General features: G+C 51.0%; 1 protein-coding gene across 1 annotated transcript; it reads left to right on the forward strand.

The window, feature by feature from the left end:
• Nucleotides 1–6,038: 6,038 nt before the first annotated feature.
• LOC119458429 (uncharacterized) lies at nucleotides 6,039–15,621 on the forward strand. The gene is made up of 4 exons (XM_049670878.1): nucleotides 6,039–6,112; nucleotides 13,183–13,218; nucleotides 14,315–14,503; nucleotides 15,587–15,621. The coding sequence occupies exons 1-4, from the start codon at nucleotides 6,052–6,054 to the stop codon at nucleotides 15,619–15,621; spliced, it is 321 nt and encodes a 106-aa protein (XP_049526835.1). The 5' UTR covers nucleotides 6,039–6,051.
• Nucleotides 15,622–17,121: the final 1,500 nt, after the last annotated feature.

Genomic DNA, 17,121 nt, shown 5'->3' on the forward strand with positions numbered 1-17,121 from the left:
CTCGTTATCGGAACCCGGAGGAATGGCGAACTTCTGATGATAGGCCTATATGTTTCTGCTGTGGACGCGTTGGGTATATTTCTCGCCATTGTCGCCGCTCTTGGAACACGCAGCCTTGGAAGAGCTATCGCAATGCTCGACGCCCGCCTGGCAGACCCAGCCCGCCGCCACGCATTAAAGAAGGCACCGCTCCAACATCTCTGCCCGCACGACAAAACCGTTCCCCTTCGCGACGCTCATGTGTTTCCCGCTCGCCTCTGCATCGTCGCTCTCCGTCCCCTCACTCCCGCCGCTCCTCGGAAAACTAACGGGTGCAGCTCCGAGAGGTGAGCCTGCCATGACGACCCGACCCGAAATTCCCCTGCTTACACTACCTGGCCATCACAACCTTATCAACGTGGACGTGGGCGGTATAGCTGTGACAGCACTGATTGACACAGGAGCACACATATCGGTTATGAACTCGAACCTCCGTACGCGCCTAAATAAACTCCTCACTCCAGCCCCGCTCGCTGTCATCCGCGTAGCCGACGGTGGAACTCCAGCTGTCACTGGGATGTGTGCCGCCCGTGTCACTGTAGCCGGACACCATACTTCTGTTCTGTTTTACGTTTTGGAGCAGTACCCACACAAATCTTAGGCCTTGATTTTCTGTCGGCACTTTCGGCCGTTATTGATTGCTCTGTGGGTGTTGTCCAACTCGCACTACCATGTGCCGTTGACCCTCCGGCCCCTACGCCGAGTTGACTATGCTCCACCGATTACGTTCACCTACCTCCCTGAGCCGTGACCTATATTGCCGTTTCACCCGATCCACCTGTCGCCAACGGCTGTTACGTCGTGTCGCCCAAAGCCACCGTCCTCCTGGCGCAGAACGTCGCATTCCCCCACACGGTAGTCCGCATAAAGACAATGCCACCTGTCTTCCTGTGGTGAATTTCGGCCTCTAGCTGTCCTCAAGTGCTACCTCAGGGCATATATCTTGCAACCTTGACCCCGGCTTCCGACTACCACATTTCTGCCTTGATTGGTGATACTGCGTCCTCCACCTCTGCTGGTTCGGACCCTACAACCAGAGCATTAGAACCTTTCTCGACAATGATCGCTCCTGACCTTCCGGCCCACCATGCGGACGCACTTCATTGCCTTCTCGCCTCGTACCGGGACATTTTCGATCTCGATGACCGGCCACTGGGTCAAACGTCCATTGTGAAACATCGGATACACACCCGCGACGCCAGCCCGATCCACCGACGGCCCTATCGCGTCTCCCCTACTGAGCGCCAAGTCATACAGAAGGAAGTCAACAAGATGCTTGCCCGAGATATCATTGAGCCTTCTTGTAGCCCTTGGGCTTCCCCGGTCGTTCTCGTGAGAAAGAAGGATGACAGCTGGCGCTTCTGTGTCGACTATCGCCATCTGAACAAAGTAACAAAGAAAGACGTGTATCCCCTTCCGCGGATAGATGACGCCCTCGGTCGTTTACATTGTGCAAAATATTTTTCTTCGATAGACCTTCGCTCCGGATACTGGTAGATTGCAGTTAACGACTAGGACCGTGAAAAGACCGCATTTATTACACCTGATGGTCTCTATCAGTTTAAAGTGATGCCGTTCGGGTTATGTAATGGCCCGGTTACATTTGAACGTATGATGGACGCTCTAGCTCCTTCACGGTTTTAAATCGTCAATATGCCTGTGGTACCTCGACGATATTATTGTCTTTTCACCAACATTTTTCACGCACCTCAAACGTCTTTCGACCATTATTTCTGTTTTCCGCAAGGATGGGCTTCAGGTCAATCAATAAAAATGTCACTTCGGCTGCCGGAAACTTAATGTCCTCGGACACCTCGTCGATTCTTCCGGTGTCCGCCCCGATCCTGGGAAAGTTCGCGCCGTCAAGATTTTCCACGTGCCGACCTGTGCCAACGACGTTTGGAGTTTTGTGGGCCTCTGCTCATACTTCCGCCGGTTCGTACGCAATTTCGCTAACGTTGCGCGCCCTCTCACAGAACTTCTCAAGAAATTAAGACGCGGTTTTCGTCTGGGGTCCGGAACAAGCTACTGCGTTCGCTGAGCTTACCATGCGGCTCACTTCACCGCCAGTTCTAGCCCATTTTGACGTGACCGCTCCAAGGAAGTTCGAACCGATGCCAGCGGTTATGGAATCGGCGCTGTTTTGGCTCAGCGCCAGCAAGGTTACGACCGTGTTATTGCGTACGCTAGCTGTTTTCTGTCCCAAGCGGAGCGTAATTACTCCATTACTGAACGCGAGTGCCTTGCTCTCGTTTGGGCAGTGGTTAAATTTCGCCCCTACATGTACGGCCGGCCGTTCACAGTTATCACCGACAATCATGCTTTATGCTGGCTTTCATCCCTAAATACTGGGCGTCTCGGTCGGTGGGCGCTACGACTCCCAATATTCTGCACAAGAGCGGTCGATTGCATGAAGATGCCGATTGCTTGTCGCGCCATCCAGTAGACCCACCGGAGCTTCCGACAGCTTCGAGTATACCTGCGTGCTGTCGCTTACTGCGTTTCAGAACATCGGAGATGAGCAACGCCGTGACCCCTACTTGCGAGACGTCATTCTTCGGCTGACTTCTGAGACACCTTCTCCTTCTCTGCATATGTTTGTGCTGCAGGATGGCGTCTTGTACCGCTACATTATGCACCCTGACGGTCCTGAACTGCTCTTGGTTATTCCTACACATATGCGTCAAACTGTCCTCACACAGCTACATGATGTGCCTACCGCGGGTCACCTCGGAGTCTCTAGGACGCATGACCGTGTTCGGCATCGTTTCTTTTGGCCCGGTATTTACCGTTCCGTCTGCCGTTACGTCGCTTCCTGTGAAAAGTGCCAGCGCCACAAGAAACTAGCAGTACTCCCAGCTGGCCGCCTTCAACCCCTTGACGTGCCATCGGAGCCGGTCTTTCGGGTTGGCCTTGACCTTCTTGGCCCCTTCCCGCTATTTACCTGCGGAAATAAGTGGATAGCAGTCGATACCGACTACACGACCCGGTACGCGGTCACTCGGGCGCTTCCAACCAGCTGTGCAACCGACGTCGCGGACTTCTTGCTCGAAGACGTTATACTTCACCTCGACGCTCCTCGACAGCTCCTCACAGACCGGGGCCGCTATTTCATTTCGAAGATTGTCAAGGACCTCTTGCACTCCTGCGCTACAAAGCACAAATTGACAACGGCGTACCACCCCTCAGACCAACGGCCTCACAGAGCGTCTTAATAGAACTATCAAAGACATGCTTGCTATGTATGTTTCCGCCTACCATCATGACTGGGACGCCGCTTTGCTCTTCGTAACATTTGCTTATAATTCCTCCCGACATGACTCTGCTGGTTTTTCTCCGTTTCACCTCTTGTACGGAATAAATCCCACGCTGCCATTTGACACCCTCATTCCCGCCGTTCTCGACTCGTCATCCGAATACGCCCGTGACGCCATCTTCAGAGCCGTAGAGGCACGCCCGATTGCACGCCTGCGCTTTACCGCTTCGCAGGACAAGCAACGACTCTTCTATGATGCCCGTCACCGCGACGCCCACTTCAACCCTAGTGATCTTCGGACACCGTCACGGCGAGTTGGCCTTTGCGAAAAGTTGATTTCCCCTTACTCTGGCCCTAACCGGATCTTGCGCTAAGTGACCGACGTCACATATGAAATCACGCCCCTCGATTCCACCCCGTGTCGACCTTCCACCGATGTCGTACACGTCACCCGCCTCAAGCGATACAACTCGGACGATCTAGCCAGCACCGGGACGGCGCCTTCGCCGCCGGGGGTCATGTTACCAAGCGCTGCTCGAGGCGAAGCTGAAGACAGTACGGAAGACGACGACGCTCTCTAATGTCGCGCGGATTGGTTTTGCCATCTTGTATGTTTTGTATGCCAGTGGCGGCATTGTAAATATCCCTGTAAATATATTTTAGACCTCTTTCCCGTAACAATATATATAAGTGTCGTGTTTGCATTCACACGGAAACAAATGACGGAAACAAATCTGAGGAAACGTCGTGGAAACTTCTAATCTTTTTTTTTTTCTGAATGCAATACCGTCCTTGTTTATCGATAAGCACGACGACGTTGCCAGAATTGATGACGTCACGGCGAGCTAGTGCATAAACATCCGGACTAATAGCACCCCCCCGTATTTCGTTGGTGTGTCTTTCCTAATTTTCAATACCACGCCTTCGCTAGCGGTATGCAGTGGTCGTTTTGCACTGGCAGAAGCGTGATTAATACACCTCGTTCCTCACTAGCGTCCCTTTAAAGCTCTTCTTTATATGTGTCCTCACAAGCCTGTCCCTACCAAACATAGTGGCGAAGGTGGGGAGGTCATTGGTGCTGTCCATTCATTCTTGTATCGCAATGCGGGCTTATTGGTATGTCATCTTGGAATATACTAGGTGTACCGCGAGTAAGACAAGGACACAGGAGAGAACACGAACATAGCGCCGTGTCTGTGAGTTATTTTGGGTGTCCAGTGCGAGCATACTATATATGTGAAGACCAATGAGGCCGACATGTGCGCGCAGCACGACGACGATGATGTGGAGCTACTGGAAGCGTCGTGCCGTGGCCATCATTGTGATCCTGTTCAGCATCGTTGTCCTGGCCGTGGCTTTCTACCTCATTACCGGTGAGGCACGAGGCTACCACACATTAGAACTTGGCCGCGATAATGTCTCATCCCAATTCTTTGCCCTTCCACGCTCCATTAGCTTGACGCAAACTGCGCATATCCGCCTGCGTCATGACAGCAATCGGCCGACCGTGGGTGTGAGAAAAGAATACAACCGAGAGCGAAAAGGATGGCTGCATTATACACATCGCGAGCTTCGGTGCATTATACAGGGTGTCCCAACTATCACGCACCAAGATTTAAAAATATGCAAATGCCGCGTAGCTGCATGGACAGAACCAAGCTAGGTAATGATGCTTGCCGTCACTTGGAGATACTCAGATTATTTCTTGCATCCCGCCGAATTACATAATTAGTGTTAATTAAGCAAATTCTCAAATATTATAATTTGCTAAAAAGTGTCAATGAGAAAATTGTAGAGCAACATGAAAAACTCCCGATACAGCTTTATGTTGCTCAATATATAAAAGTGTTTTTCCGAGCGTGAAAGCAGCCCGCGAATACACGCAATATTGCCGCGCGACTGGCCGCTCGAGGCACTTAAAGCGTCTATTCGCGAGCTTCTTTTACGCTCAGAAAAAACACTTTTATGTAGCACGTATTGAGCAACATAAAGCTGTATCGGGAGTTTTTCATGTTGCTCTACAATTTTCTCATTGACACTTTTAATCTATAATGTTTGAGAAATTGATTAATTAATTAGGACTAATGTAGTTAGTCGGAATGCACAAATAATCTGAATATCTCCAAGCGACAGCAAACAACATTACCTTGGTTCTGTCCAGCTACGTGGCATTTGCATATTTTTTAACCTTGGTGCATGATAGTTGGGACACCTTGTATATAGACCCATCAAGCTCAACATCATTAAACACAGCAAATCACATTAAGAATTTCAAGTATTGCAGTGCTTTGCTTACAGAAAAAAATTCTAATCGAAAAAAAAGAGGTCACTGTATCTCCAAAATGTCGACGCACTGACCGCGCTAACAGCGTATTGCACGAATTCGTAGTTTTATGGGCACCATAAATTCCAGTAGACATTAGCTAACCAAACACAAGTGGTGCCAACACCTCTATATACTTCCGCATGAGCAACGCACTTGGTTCTATGTGGGCGAGGACTCGCCGTAGAGAGGACTCGCGGGTCGCAAAGCGAACGTTCCGCGCTGCCGCTCCCATTGACATTTGATTGCCTCCAAAGCCCAGCAGACCACTTGGAGCGCAGGGCTCTAGGCAGCCTACCCGGCTCGATTGCATGACACCCGACGCGCCGTCGCACCGAGGAAAAGCACGCGGCGGCTGAGGTGCCTCGGATAGCGCGTCTGTCTCGCAAGCCACTGGTGGAACAAACTGCGACGGGTTCCCCTTGCAGGTCCAATGATGCGCCACCTGACTGAGAAGCCGGAGACAACACTCGTGGTTCTGGCCACTCGGCAAGGTATAAGTTTACACTTTCACATTATATATATATATATATATATATATATATATATATATTGTAGTGAAGACGAATGCCCGGCGCTGCAGCCACATCGCCAGTCATCCGGGAAGCGCGAGCTCGAGATTGCCTGAGCCGCTCTGGTTGAGACACGCTGCCAACGCTGCCCGCTGCTCTCTTGTACTGTGTTCACATTAGAATATATATAGTTTCCAAGCACGGGCACCACCCAGCGCAGCTTCGCACGGCACCGGAACGTCCACATCGCGCGATGTGATTAACACCGAAATGTGTTCCGTGTGGTTTAGCCGAATTAGAGTGGATAACCCGCGGTATACTGACTTGCCGCGGAAAATATGCATGCCAACAATAATTTACATGAGGTCGCACGTAATGCGTCAATCAGACGGAACGAATTCGGCTGGAGAAGGCTTAGGTTCGTTACAGGTCATCATGGCCGAAATGCGTACCATGCAATATACGCAGAACATATAGTCAGGGCGCAGCTTAAGGTCGCGCCGCCGGCGCCGGTACCGGTACAGATGCCACGCCGAAAATGAGTCGGAAGGAAGCTTCATGTGGTTCCCATCACCGCCGATCACTGCGGACGCCGATGACGCCTCCGATGGATCCGGAAAATCCTCGGAAACGTACCGCACCTGCAGCGCCTCTATTTTTTCAATGCCAGTGCAATCGCCCGCTCCGCAATGGGAGCCGCTCGTCCGCCTTAGTTCAGTGAGTTTCCGCGATGTGACGCTACCCAGAGGGTACGACTGTATAGGCTCTCTTTAGGGAGCTCCCTGAAGGGAGCCTATACAGTTACTCTATATAGTACGACTCAGTGGCGTAGCCAGGGGGGGGGGGGGGGGGTTGGGGGGGTTCAAACCCCCCCCGAAATTTTTTCAGCAACCCCCCCCCCCCCCCCCTACTAACCCACACTTTGTTTTCGTCGCTTCGCGCTGACATAATTCATGAAACCGGTGCTACTATCACAATTTAATTCCTGGGCGCTTCCGTTTGGGTTGGTAATTTACAGCGAATCATGTCTGCATATGGAAAAAAACTGTCACGGTGTTTGTCAAGGCTTGCACACTCTGTGAAGTTTTGGGCGAGAATGTGGCGGCCGCATTCTGAAGCAACAAATGCGCAACAAATGAAGCAACAAATGCGGCAGCCGCATTTTAGATGATGGCGAAAACGCTCGACGCCCGTTTACTTAGATTTAGGCTGCACGTTAAAGACCCCAGGTGGTCGAAATCTCCGGTATACATTTCCGCCGCTTCCCTTCAGGTGCCGGTTAGGCCGCGCTCGCGCAGGATTTTAGGCTACGTTCACACTTGGTCTCGAAGCTGTAGGAAGCGGCAAAATCTCACCTAGGCGGCAAAACAGGCAGAAAAACAGGCTGCGAGCCAAATCGGTCTCGGGCCGATTTTTTCGCCATGGCGAAACGGAAACGCGGCGGAAAGTCGTTCTGCTTCACTGGAAGCTACACTAGCATGTAAACAACCGGACCAGGTCGTAAAATGGCACCGGGCACCAAAACCATGGCACCAAAAGTGTAGGCTGTAATGCTGATCGACGCGATCAAGAACCAGCCCTTGCTCTACGACAAGAGTGGCACTAAAACGTACTGTCAGCAATACTCGCGATAGTATTCAACGTCGCGCGACCGGAGGTGCGGCAACGAAGCCTTTTTGGCGTGACCCAACTTCTCGCGCTTTTGCAAAGCCAGGCGAACCCACCACCGCCGTTTCCGAGGTGTCCGCGTCTTCCGTTTATTTATTGTCCATTTCTAGAAAACAAGTAGGTAGAAGTATAAAAGCCATTTCTTCTTCCACTTCCATGGCAGACAATAGTTAGGCAGATTCCTCGTTGGCGCTCCATAATTCTCCTCGCACGTGTACGGTATGTTGCAGAAGTCGCGGGGTGCTTTTCTCGTCGCGACGATAGATTGGGAGCGTAGGTCTCACGTAGGACGCGCAGGCTTTGGCGAGCCCCAACACAAGGGCCAGCCCAGGTTTTAGCTGTAGTGTTCCCGTTGCCCCTTTGGTGTCCTGGAGGCGCCGACAATACGAAATGATGAAATGTTATTACAACTTGTAAATAAAAGCTATTGAAGAAATATCACGCCTAGGCACCAACCTGTGACTCAGCGCTACCGCTATTATTCAGCGCTACCGCTACTGTGACTCAGTCCTGACCCTTCTGGTTTTCTGTAAGCAAACTGGAGAACTTGTGAATAAAACAAATATATATATATATATATATATATATATATATATATATATATATAAATATGAGTAGGTTTCGGAAAGCTGGTCGGGCCCCAGCCCCCTCCGGCAAAATAACTGAAATTACCGGAGTTCATTCCTGCATCACTATAGCTAGTACACCAATCAGTCGAGATTCTGTGAGGTACAAGGCCGCTTCCTGTTTGCACCGGCGTAAGTGAAGCAGAAATGACTTGCACGCACTACTTTAAATGCGTACACATGCCATATCTATGCTGTGCGGTGAAATATTCTGTACAATTCTGAATCTGTTGACGTAAAGGCAAATGACGGCTGCACGCTCGCACACAGCGCAAGACACAGCGGCCCATGCACTTGCCGCAGGAAATGCAACCCTCTCGTATGAGGGAGCGAGGCGACGAAAGCTTCGAAAAAAAAAATAAATAAAGCCTTACGCGTTTTTGCGCGTATTTAAGTTTTCTAGCGCAAAGACAGCAGCGAACAAGTTATTGCTATGGGAGTAGGTATAGCCTGGTCACACGTACATTTTCACGCGTATAGCCGTCCTTGACTTGTGAAACGCACTTCGCCCCGACGAGGACGACGCCATCTACGCTTAACGGAAATTAACAATTAATGATGTCTTCTCCGATCGCACGGTGTCAATGATGCGTCTTCGAAGACTGGTCCATTCAGTGGCGCGATGAGAGACCGTTGCTCCAAACGCCCACTGTACCTGTCGTACTTACTGTATTTAATGAGCTTACTTTAGTTTTTACTTAATATCTTCACAAGCACACGCACACGCGAGGGGGGGGGGAGGGGGGAGGTAGGGGCGGTCCCATGTCTTTGATATACATGTCTAGAGTCTGCTTACACTACCGCTATTTATTATCGATCACGTGACCTAGAGGAAAGCGGAAGCTTGCCCCCCCCCCCCCCCCCCCCCGGTCGGGCCGGTGAACCCCCCCCGAAAAACATTTCTGGCTACGCCCCTGGTACGACTGCTTGCGTCACTCGTGCGTCTCGAGCCACTGAGCGCGCGCCGCTGCCGTTCCGGAGTCCCTATGGGGCTCCTGCTTTGCCCAGGGGGCGCTGCGAAAATGGTGCTAAAGAGCGCCCTCTGTCCTAAACTGGGTATACAGTACCAAGCTCGGTCATCTGCTTCGGAAAGCGCGTGTACAATATGGACCCGCCACTTTCGGTTGTGTTGTACCACGGTCTGCAGCGAATATCGGCCGCCGAAGATTTTTTTCAGGGGTGGCACGCCACGTAAAAGCAAAAAATTATGCAACGCCGAATACGTGTACGCCGTTCAAGAAATAAGCGGCGAAGTTTTAACGCGGTGTCAATCGCAAGTGAAGCGAGTCGAGTACGAAGTTCAACTTCAGGTAAGGTTTGCACGCTGCTATATTCAGGCGCACAAACGCGCGCAAACGCTTCCTATAAATGAATTCACAGCAGCGATAAGCAGACATCATGTGTACGGAAGTGCTCGAGCGCACGATCGTACGCGCCACGACGGCAGCGCTCTTTCAGCATGCCGTGAAACGGCGGGCCTCCTGCAATCTTTGTCGACTGCATAGCTGCCGTCTGTCCCTTTAGCAACTGATAAATAACTGATGCAATGCATATGAGCTCGCAGTAACGTACTACGTGCGAATCGCGCTGCAGCGCGAGCTCGTGCGCTGCTCGCTTGATGTAGCTAGCTTTTTCAAGACAGCGCTCGAACATCGATGTGCTGTAATCAATACTGCCTTGCTGCGCTGCCTCAACGTGCTGACTTGAGGTCAAGGATGAGCACATTTAACTCTCAAACCTGTGTTGCTCGTAGTTAGGTAGTGACGTTATCCAGCGCGCCCGACGCTCCGCTTCGTGAGACCTTGATAGAAAACAGTAGAATCTGATGTTGGGATTCAGGCCTTCTTGCTCGTGACAGCTCACGACGCAGCAGTAACGACGGTGACGCTTTTTCGAGGTTGAACTAGGTCCCTCCGGATCGGTGTCTCCGATTCCTTCTGCTTCCAGCATTACGTCCCACGGCACACGGATAGTCCGTTTTCGTTAAACTAGGCTGCGGCCAGCTCACAGCGTGGTCTGTGAGAAGTGACGAGCCTTTTCGCACTCGCAACACGGCAGAAAAAAGCGCGAATCGACGAAAAACTCGGGCCAGAAACGTGCTTCGCCACAGCCAGGGCTCAATACTACCCAAGCTGGTATATACCCATATATAACTTTTCTCGCCGCCACCAGACGCCGCTACTATACCTCAATAGGTGCCTGGATGCCAGCGCCGCCGTTCAACGGCGGCGCTGGCATCGAGGCACCCTATCAAACTCCAGCGCAAGACTATAGAGGCTAGAAGAACCCTTCTAGCCTCTATATCAAGACGCCAGTAGGATCCTCCCCCACGACCGTAAAGCAGGCGCGAGTGCTAGCCGACGGGAGAGAGTAGGAAAGGGTGCTGAACCGTTGGATCGGCCGCATCTGGCTGGCATTGAAAAAATAGAGGCGGCGCTGGCACGTGTAACGACTAGGTCGGCAAACATCCGAAGGAGACTAGTCATGGACACGTGACCGCAAGCTTAGCATGCAGTCGCGGCTGCCCTTTCTTGACGCGTATTAAAATTAAAATTATATTATGGGGTTTTACGTGCCAAAACCACGATCTGATTATGAGGTACGCCGTAGTGGGGGACTCCGGAAATTTGGACCACCTGGGGTTCTTTAACGCGCACCTAAATCTAAGTACAGCGGTGTTTTCGCATTTCGCCCCCATCGAAATGCGGCCGCCGTGGCCGGGATTCGATCCCACGACCTCGTGCTCAGCAGCCCAACACCATAGCCACTGAGCGACCGCGGCGGGTTTTCTTGGCGCGTATTCCATGCACCAACATGACGTCTCAAGAATAGTAGCGCTACTCACTTCTTGGGGAATTTGCTTTGCATTTGCGTCCGCCAGCAGCTACCAGCATAAAGAAACATTAAACCTAAAGAGCCCACGCCCTGCTTACCCCTTTTACTTTCTACGTCTTTGCATCCATTGTAAACCAGGCAGTTTGCCTCCCCCAGACTTTGGATGCGCAAAATATTAAGCTCCCTATTTTCGTACTTCTAGAAACTCTATATCATACGTTTCACACTCGTAAAATGTGACACTGAGAAAGTACGAAAGTTGGCAAACACCCAAAAGATGTTGTACTGACAAACCTTCGTCTCAAAGTGCTGAACCTAGCGCCATCGGAATTATTGCGATAGCAATTGCATGGACACTCCAGGCGCATTTCCGTCGTCGTCGTCGCTGTGACGTTCCGTATAAAGTCCAAGTGCGATAACACCGTGGCCGCGCGCCGTATGCTGTAGGTGCGAGGGTGGGCCGATGGTGGCTTGATCTCCCGCGCGCAAGGGAGGAAGGCGGGGAGAAAGCACGCCGTATTCCACCGCGCGCAAAACACCCGGGGAGGGGGGGGGGGATTCTACTATGGCGGCGGCTGCGTATGAAGCGGCTAGGCGCGGCCGCGCGGGCCCCATCTTGAAAGCGATCTGCGACGAGTACGTACAAAGTCTAGGTGCGCCAATGGTGATAGCTTCGTGTGCGCCGTCTTCTCGCCGCATAGGGCAGTTCGCGTTGAAGCGACAGGCAGCACGAAGGAGAATTCGGTCGCTGCTGCTGCCGCTCTGCCTCACGCCAGCGTTTTGACAGCGAGTGTCAGCGCTCCTCGAGTGAGATGTGTTGCTGTTTTCCTGTGGGCGCGTGGCAACACGCTTGTTAATTTTGTTAGTAAGCGAATGTTTACGAGTTTATACGGCCGATAAATCTACTATCCTTACTTCGTATGGCTGTCTAGTAATTTGCTATCGCAATCGATGCCCCGCATATCGGAAAAAAACTGCGACTTTCTTTTATAGGCTTGCCACTGACCTTCAGTTGACATCTCCTGTGTTGGGCAATATATTAGCCAGAAAGGCTATTGGAACGAACGTTTTTGCGTGCTATTTTTTAACAGAGGAGCTGTTTAAGCCGGCCATTAGTCCGGCTGTCGCGGACAAGAAATGTGGACCGATCCTGGCGGTAGTGCAGAAAGGGTCCAAGCGCAATGGTACAGACCCATCTGAACTAGTGAGGCTGAGCCTCGTTAAGTCTGGCTCAGGCTGGTTAGGCATGGTTAGGACTACTTAAGCTTAGTCATTGATAGCCAATCAATAGCTAATCAATAATCGATCAATAATCAATAAATTCCGGAAAATGCTGGGGATGATTTGGTAGTGCTTAGCCTAGCCCAAATACGAAGTCAATTAACAGCAATCGATAATTGATCCATAATCAATAAATTCCGGAAAATGCTGGGGATGACTGGGTCGTGCTTAGCCTAGCCCAAATACCTTGCCATAGCCAATCGATAGCCAATAAATAGCTAATCAATAATCGATCGATAATCAATAAATTCCGGAAAACGCCGAAGATGACTTGGTAGTGCTTAGCCTAGCCCAAAAGCCAGGACTAGCTAAGTGTCCATCAGCTCCGCTTTCTCTTTAGCATTGCGCCTCCAGTGCAAGCTACGCTAATTTTGTTCCTACGTTGTGGAATAAAGATCTGATTAATATTAGGATCGAGAGGCACACACTTTCGACAAAGGTCTATAATATAATATATACTATACTATAATAGCCTTGGCTGAGATGGGGTCTCCCTTGTTATTACTTTAGTGATGTTTTTATCATGTCGATGCAATCGTCAAAGGTGATTGATTGATCGAACAATAAAATAAAGGCCGGCGATATTATTGTGTGAAACATTTACTCGATGCCTGACCACGCTGGTGCCGAATCACTTTGCAGATCTGACCGTGGACTCGAAGGAAGGCATCTTTGCAAGTGAGTAATTTGAGCGCGTACAGCATGAAGCGTCAAGTAACGCGCGACATAAACTAATAAATAGGTGAAAACAGAAAAAAAGCGCAGTTTAAAACAAGCATTGCACAGTACGAAACCTTGTGAGCGTATACAGGACACTACAAGTCGATCCACCTTAAGTAAAAACTTGTAAACAAAATTATTAACTGCTTAATAATTCAATGCATTGCGTTCTTCTGCGCTTTAACTTGAAACCTTTGTAGTAGCATGAGACCAATAGGTAGTAAATGAGATCATTACGAGACGTTTCTGTGGAGCTGGCAAAAACGATCAATGTTATACCTCCGTGATGATGTCTTGCCAGATTATTTCTAATTTCAATTATGATAAACTAAAAATTAGTTGCTGTTTACCAGTGTGCACACCAGCACAGTGCTGTTTCACAGCCTATCTTACGGGCGCTGGTAAACAACGGGTAAAACTCCTATTTGTCTGCATATAATTGTAGTCAGCGCCCTTCTGAATAACAAATACCAGAGAGAGAATTCTGTGCAGTTATGTATTCTCTACAAGTCTGACCAACTAGGGCTTTAACAAAATCGCTACCATTTCGACTACCTGGCTGCTTTGCATGTGCTCAGACACACCAGCAGTATGAACGGCGTGGCTTTGCACGTGACACGCGCAATGCTAGCACACGGTCTAAGCGGTATTACGGTTATGCTATGCTAAACCACTCCGTTAGAGGCACCATGCAGAACGGACACCCACCTCATAGCAGAGTGGTTTTGATACGCAAAGCCCTGGAAATGTTCCTGGGTCGCCAAGGTGCAGACGCTTGGCTTCCACTGGTATCTTGATAGACGAGCTTTAGCCAACCGCTACCCCTCTATCATTCAGCTACCTGGCAGCAGTGGTAGAGCCAGGGATTTTACCCGGGGCGGGGCAGCCGGGTGTTGTCGAACATCGTTTTTTGCCAAATATAAATGCACCCTTCCCTGGCTACGCCCCTGCCTGACAACTTTGCGCGGCTTCGCAAGGCCGTGCACATGGCCGGAGCGGTTATAATGGCAGAGCCGACAGCAGCAGTCAGCACACTCCTTTCGCCACCGCACAGAGCCTTGGATCCATCGCCGGGTCGCAGTGGAGGACGATATCTGCGTGGGAAGCTTCACCAACTGCCGGTCCACGGCTTACCGTTGCACACTCACCAGAGGGTGCCAGCCGTGGCATCCCGAGGAGTACTGCCTGGCAGGGGGCGCCCGCTTCGCTACGATGGACGAGTGCCGTCACACCTGCCAGAACGGTATGCGCGTTCACCCCTTTAACAGTGCCTTTTTTTGACGAAGTTGCGGTTATTGAAGAGCGCTTGGCAGGAACTTGCTGTGGGGTTTGTGGGTTGTCTTTCGGTCGCTGCCGGCGGCGCCGAATGGTTAGCCAGTCGCCAACGTCTTCTATGGTGAGGGTTTTCGATGTTAGAGCGAAGCATCCGCGGCAAGACGAGGCCCGGTCCGTCGCCGCCGTTGAAAATCCGCCGATGTAGGTCCGAGCCGAAGCGGGCCGGGACGCGAGACTCGCCATGCCGGAAGGGGAGAACTTCGCTTGCGGAGGCTAGACGGGGCAAGAGTGAATATTGGGTCGCCTCCTGAACACCATGGGTTCGCGACACTTCCTATCTCTGCTAATAATAAACCAACTCGAAAAACATTTGCGACAGAACGCTCCCCAGAGATAGGGCACGTAACAATTTCCAGCGCATAAACAAAATTTGCTATGCGGCTCGGTGAGGGGCCCTCTAATACTTTTGATGGGCGGTTATGAGTGGGGAGAGGGTTATGCCGAGTGACTGGCTCACCGTTGGTCGTCCTCGGGACGTGGCTGTGGTTTCGACCACGGAGATAGACCTCCCTGACTTTCTGCAGCTGCGGCTTCGCGTTGTGGTGCTGGATGCCGCTTGTCAAGTGACTTGCCTCTGGCATACGTATGGCTGTTGGTGGTTTTCCAAGAGGGCCCCGATACCTTGCTTTATACTCATCTGGTATTCTGCTTGTCGTAGGGTGCAGCGAGTGGGACTTGGCATTGTTGAACTGCAGCGCGCACAAAAGGCCTCGTCAACAAACAAGGTGCTGAACTCGCCACTCAGTTTAGCTGACAGCATGTGCTGAATGATGCTCTATCATTCAATGAAACTTTCATTTAATCATAAAGCATCGTTCTGCACATGCTCATTCGCGTCAGCTGATGCATATATGCACGACGTTTTCCCAAAATAAACTGATTTGCGACTACAGCGTTTTGTTGGTTAACTGTGTCCGCGTCCCCCCCCCCCCCCCCCCTTTTTTTTTTTTTGTGCGCACTGTAGTTCATTTCTAACTCGCCCAACTTTCAGTTCGAGCTTCGCAGTTTGGATCGTCTGCAAAGTGATATTTTCCGAGGCATGTCAGTCGACAAGCATGCTCTTGCTCAGAGTTGGACAGCCAGGGTGGTCCCGTGCTTCCTACAATTCATGATGCCATCCGATCGAGGGCATATGCCGACTCGGTGGCGAATAGTAGAGCGAACATGGCAAAACTAAAAAAAAAAAGCAAAACAAAAACAAATTAAAGCGTGCAGCGATACATTCCTCTGCAGTAATTGAACCAGCGGGAGACTTATTCGATTCCTCGAAAGTGATGGTGGCGTGGTGGCAATGCTGCCCATCATTCTGGCTTAGGTCCCAGAAACCTCGCACGAGATCTTCGCTTACGGTGCACGGATCGACATTGCCGATCACGCCTTTGCACGAGTCCTGCGGAGGTGCCACATCAGATACGAGCCAGTTGCAACTTGCCTTGTACGGTGCAAGCTCTCAATTTGTTGGGAGCTGCTGGGTTACCGACGAGGACTTGATGAACTGTTGCAAGGTGCTTGTCTGTTTGGATGTTCACAGTGGTTGTTTGTGTTTAAAATTCGGTAAGGTTCACTGCCTTGCTTAGCTCAGCGCGCAGCGTCTTTGGTTGGATCTCGGCAAGGTCAAGTCCCGATAGTGGGAAGAGTATGGGGCTGTCAGGGACCGTACGGGGCTGATTTTATACGCCCTGAGCTGGCGCGAGATCTCCATTGGTCACATATTTGGGAGCCATCCGGGTTACTGGACGAGGCGATGGGTGACTACAGTCAACGGTATACATTTGAAGTAAACACGCGCATCGAGTTGAGAATGCCGTCACGATCAACGATGCCAAACGCTGCATCGCTACGCGCCGCGAGCGCGCCAAAAAGAAAAAAAAAAGAAAAAAAAAGAAGAAATGCCGTCCTCCTCTCCTGGCCTTTCCGGTATCCCCAGTGGTCGTCACGATTAAAGTCCCTATATTTTCTGCTAGGGACTTTAGTCACGATGACAGCAGGGTGAATCTGGTGATGTCAGTGATGTCAGCGTCGGTGACGATGCCCATTGGTCGAACAAGGACCTACGACATCCGGTTTGTCTGCTAGCAGGTACGCGCGCTCCGTGCTCTTCCTCGTCGTGTTGCTCGCTTGTGCGCCCTTGCGAATCGGTAATTACAGCCCGCAACGCAAGTGCCACATCGCTCGCGTTCCAACACAGTCGTGCTTAGCGGTCTGATTAGCTGAGCGAACAGAGTGCGACAGTGTTGGCCTATCCAGACCCCCCGTCGGTGCGCCACTGCAAAGAAGAAAATACGCGTATATTAGCGGCGCCATCGGCTGCGATGCGAGCACAGCTCGTCTCCCGTCGGTAGCCGTGCACTGCAGCTGAGCTCGACAAGTATCGGAGCTCTCGTTCATGTTTAACGTTTGACAGTCGATGGTCGATAAACCGATAAAATGTACAATTTACGCATCACTTTATCTAGGGAAAATTATTTCGCTTGGAACAGAAGCGGCAGCAGATGTTTTCATCGCCGGTGGCGGAAGCGCGCAGCT

This window comes from Dermacentor silvarum, chromosome 7 (genome assembly GCF_013339745.2).
Source record: "Dermacentor silvarum isolate Dsil-2018 chromosome 7, BIME_Dsil_1.4, whole genome shotgun sequence".
NCBI lineage: Eukaryota > Metazoa > Arthropoda > Arachnida > Ixodida > Ixodidae > Dermacentor > Dermacentor silvarum.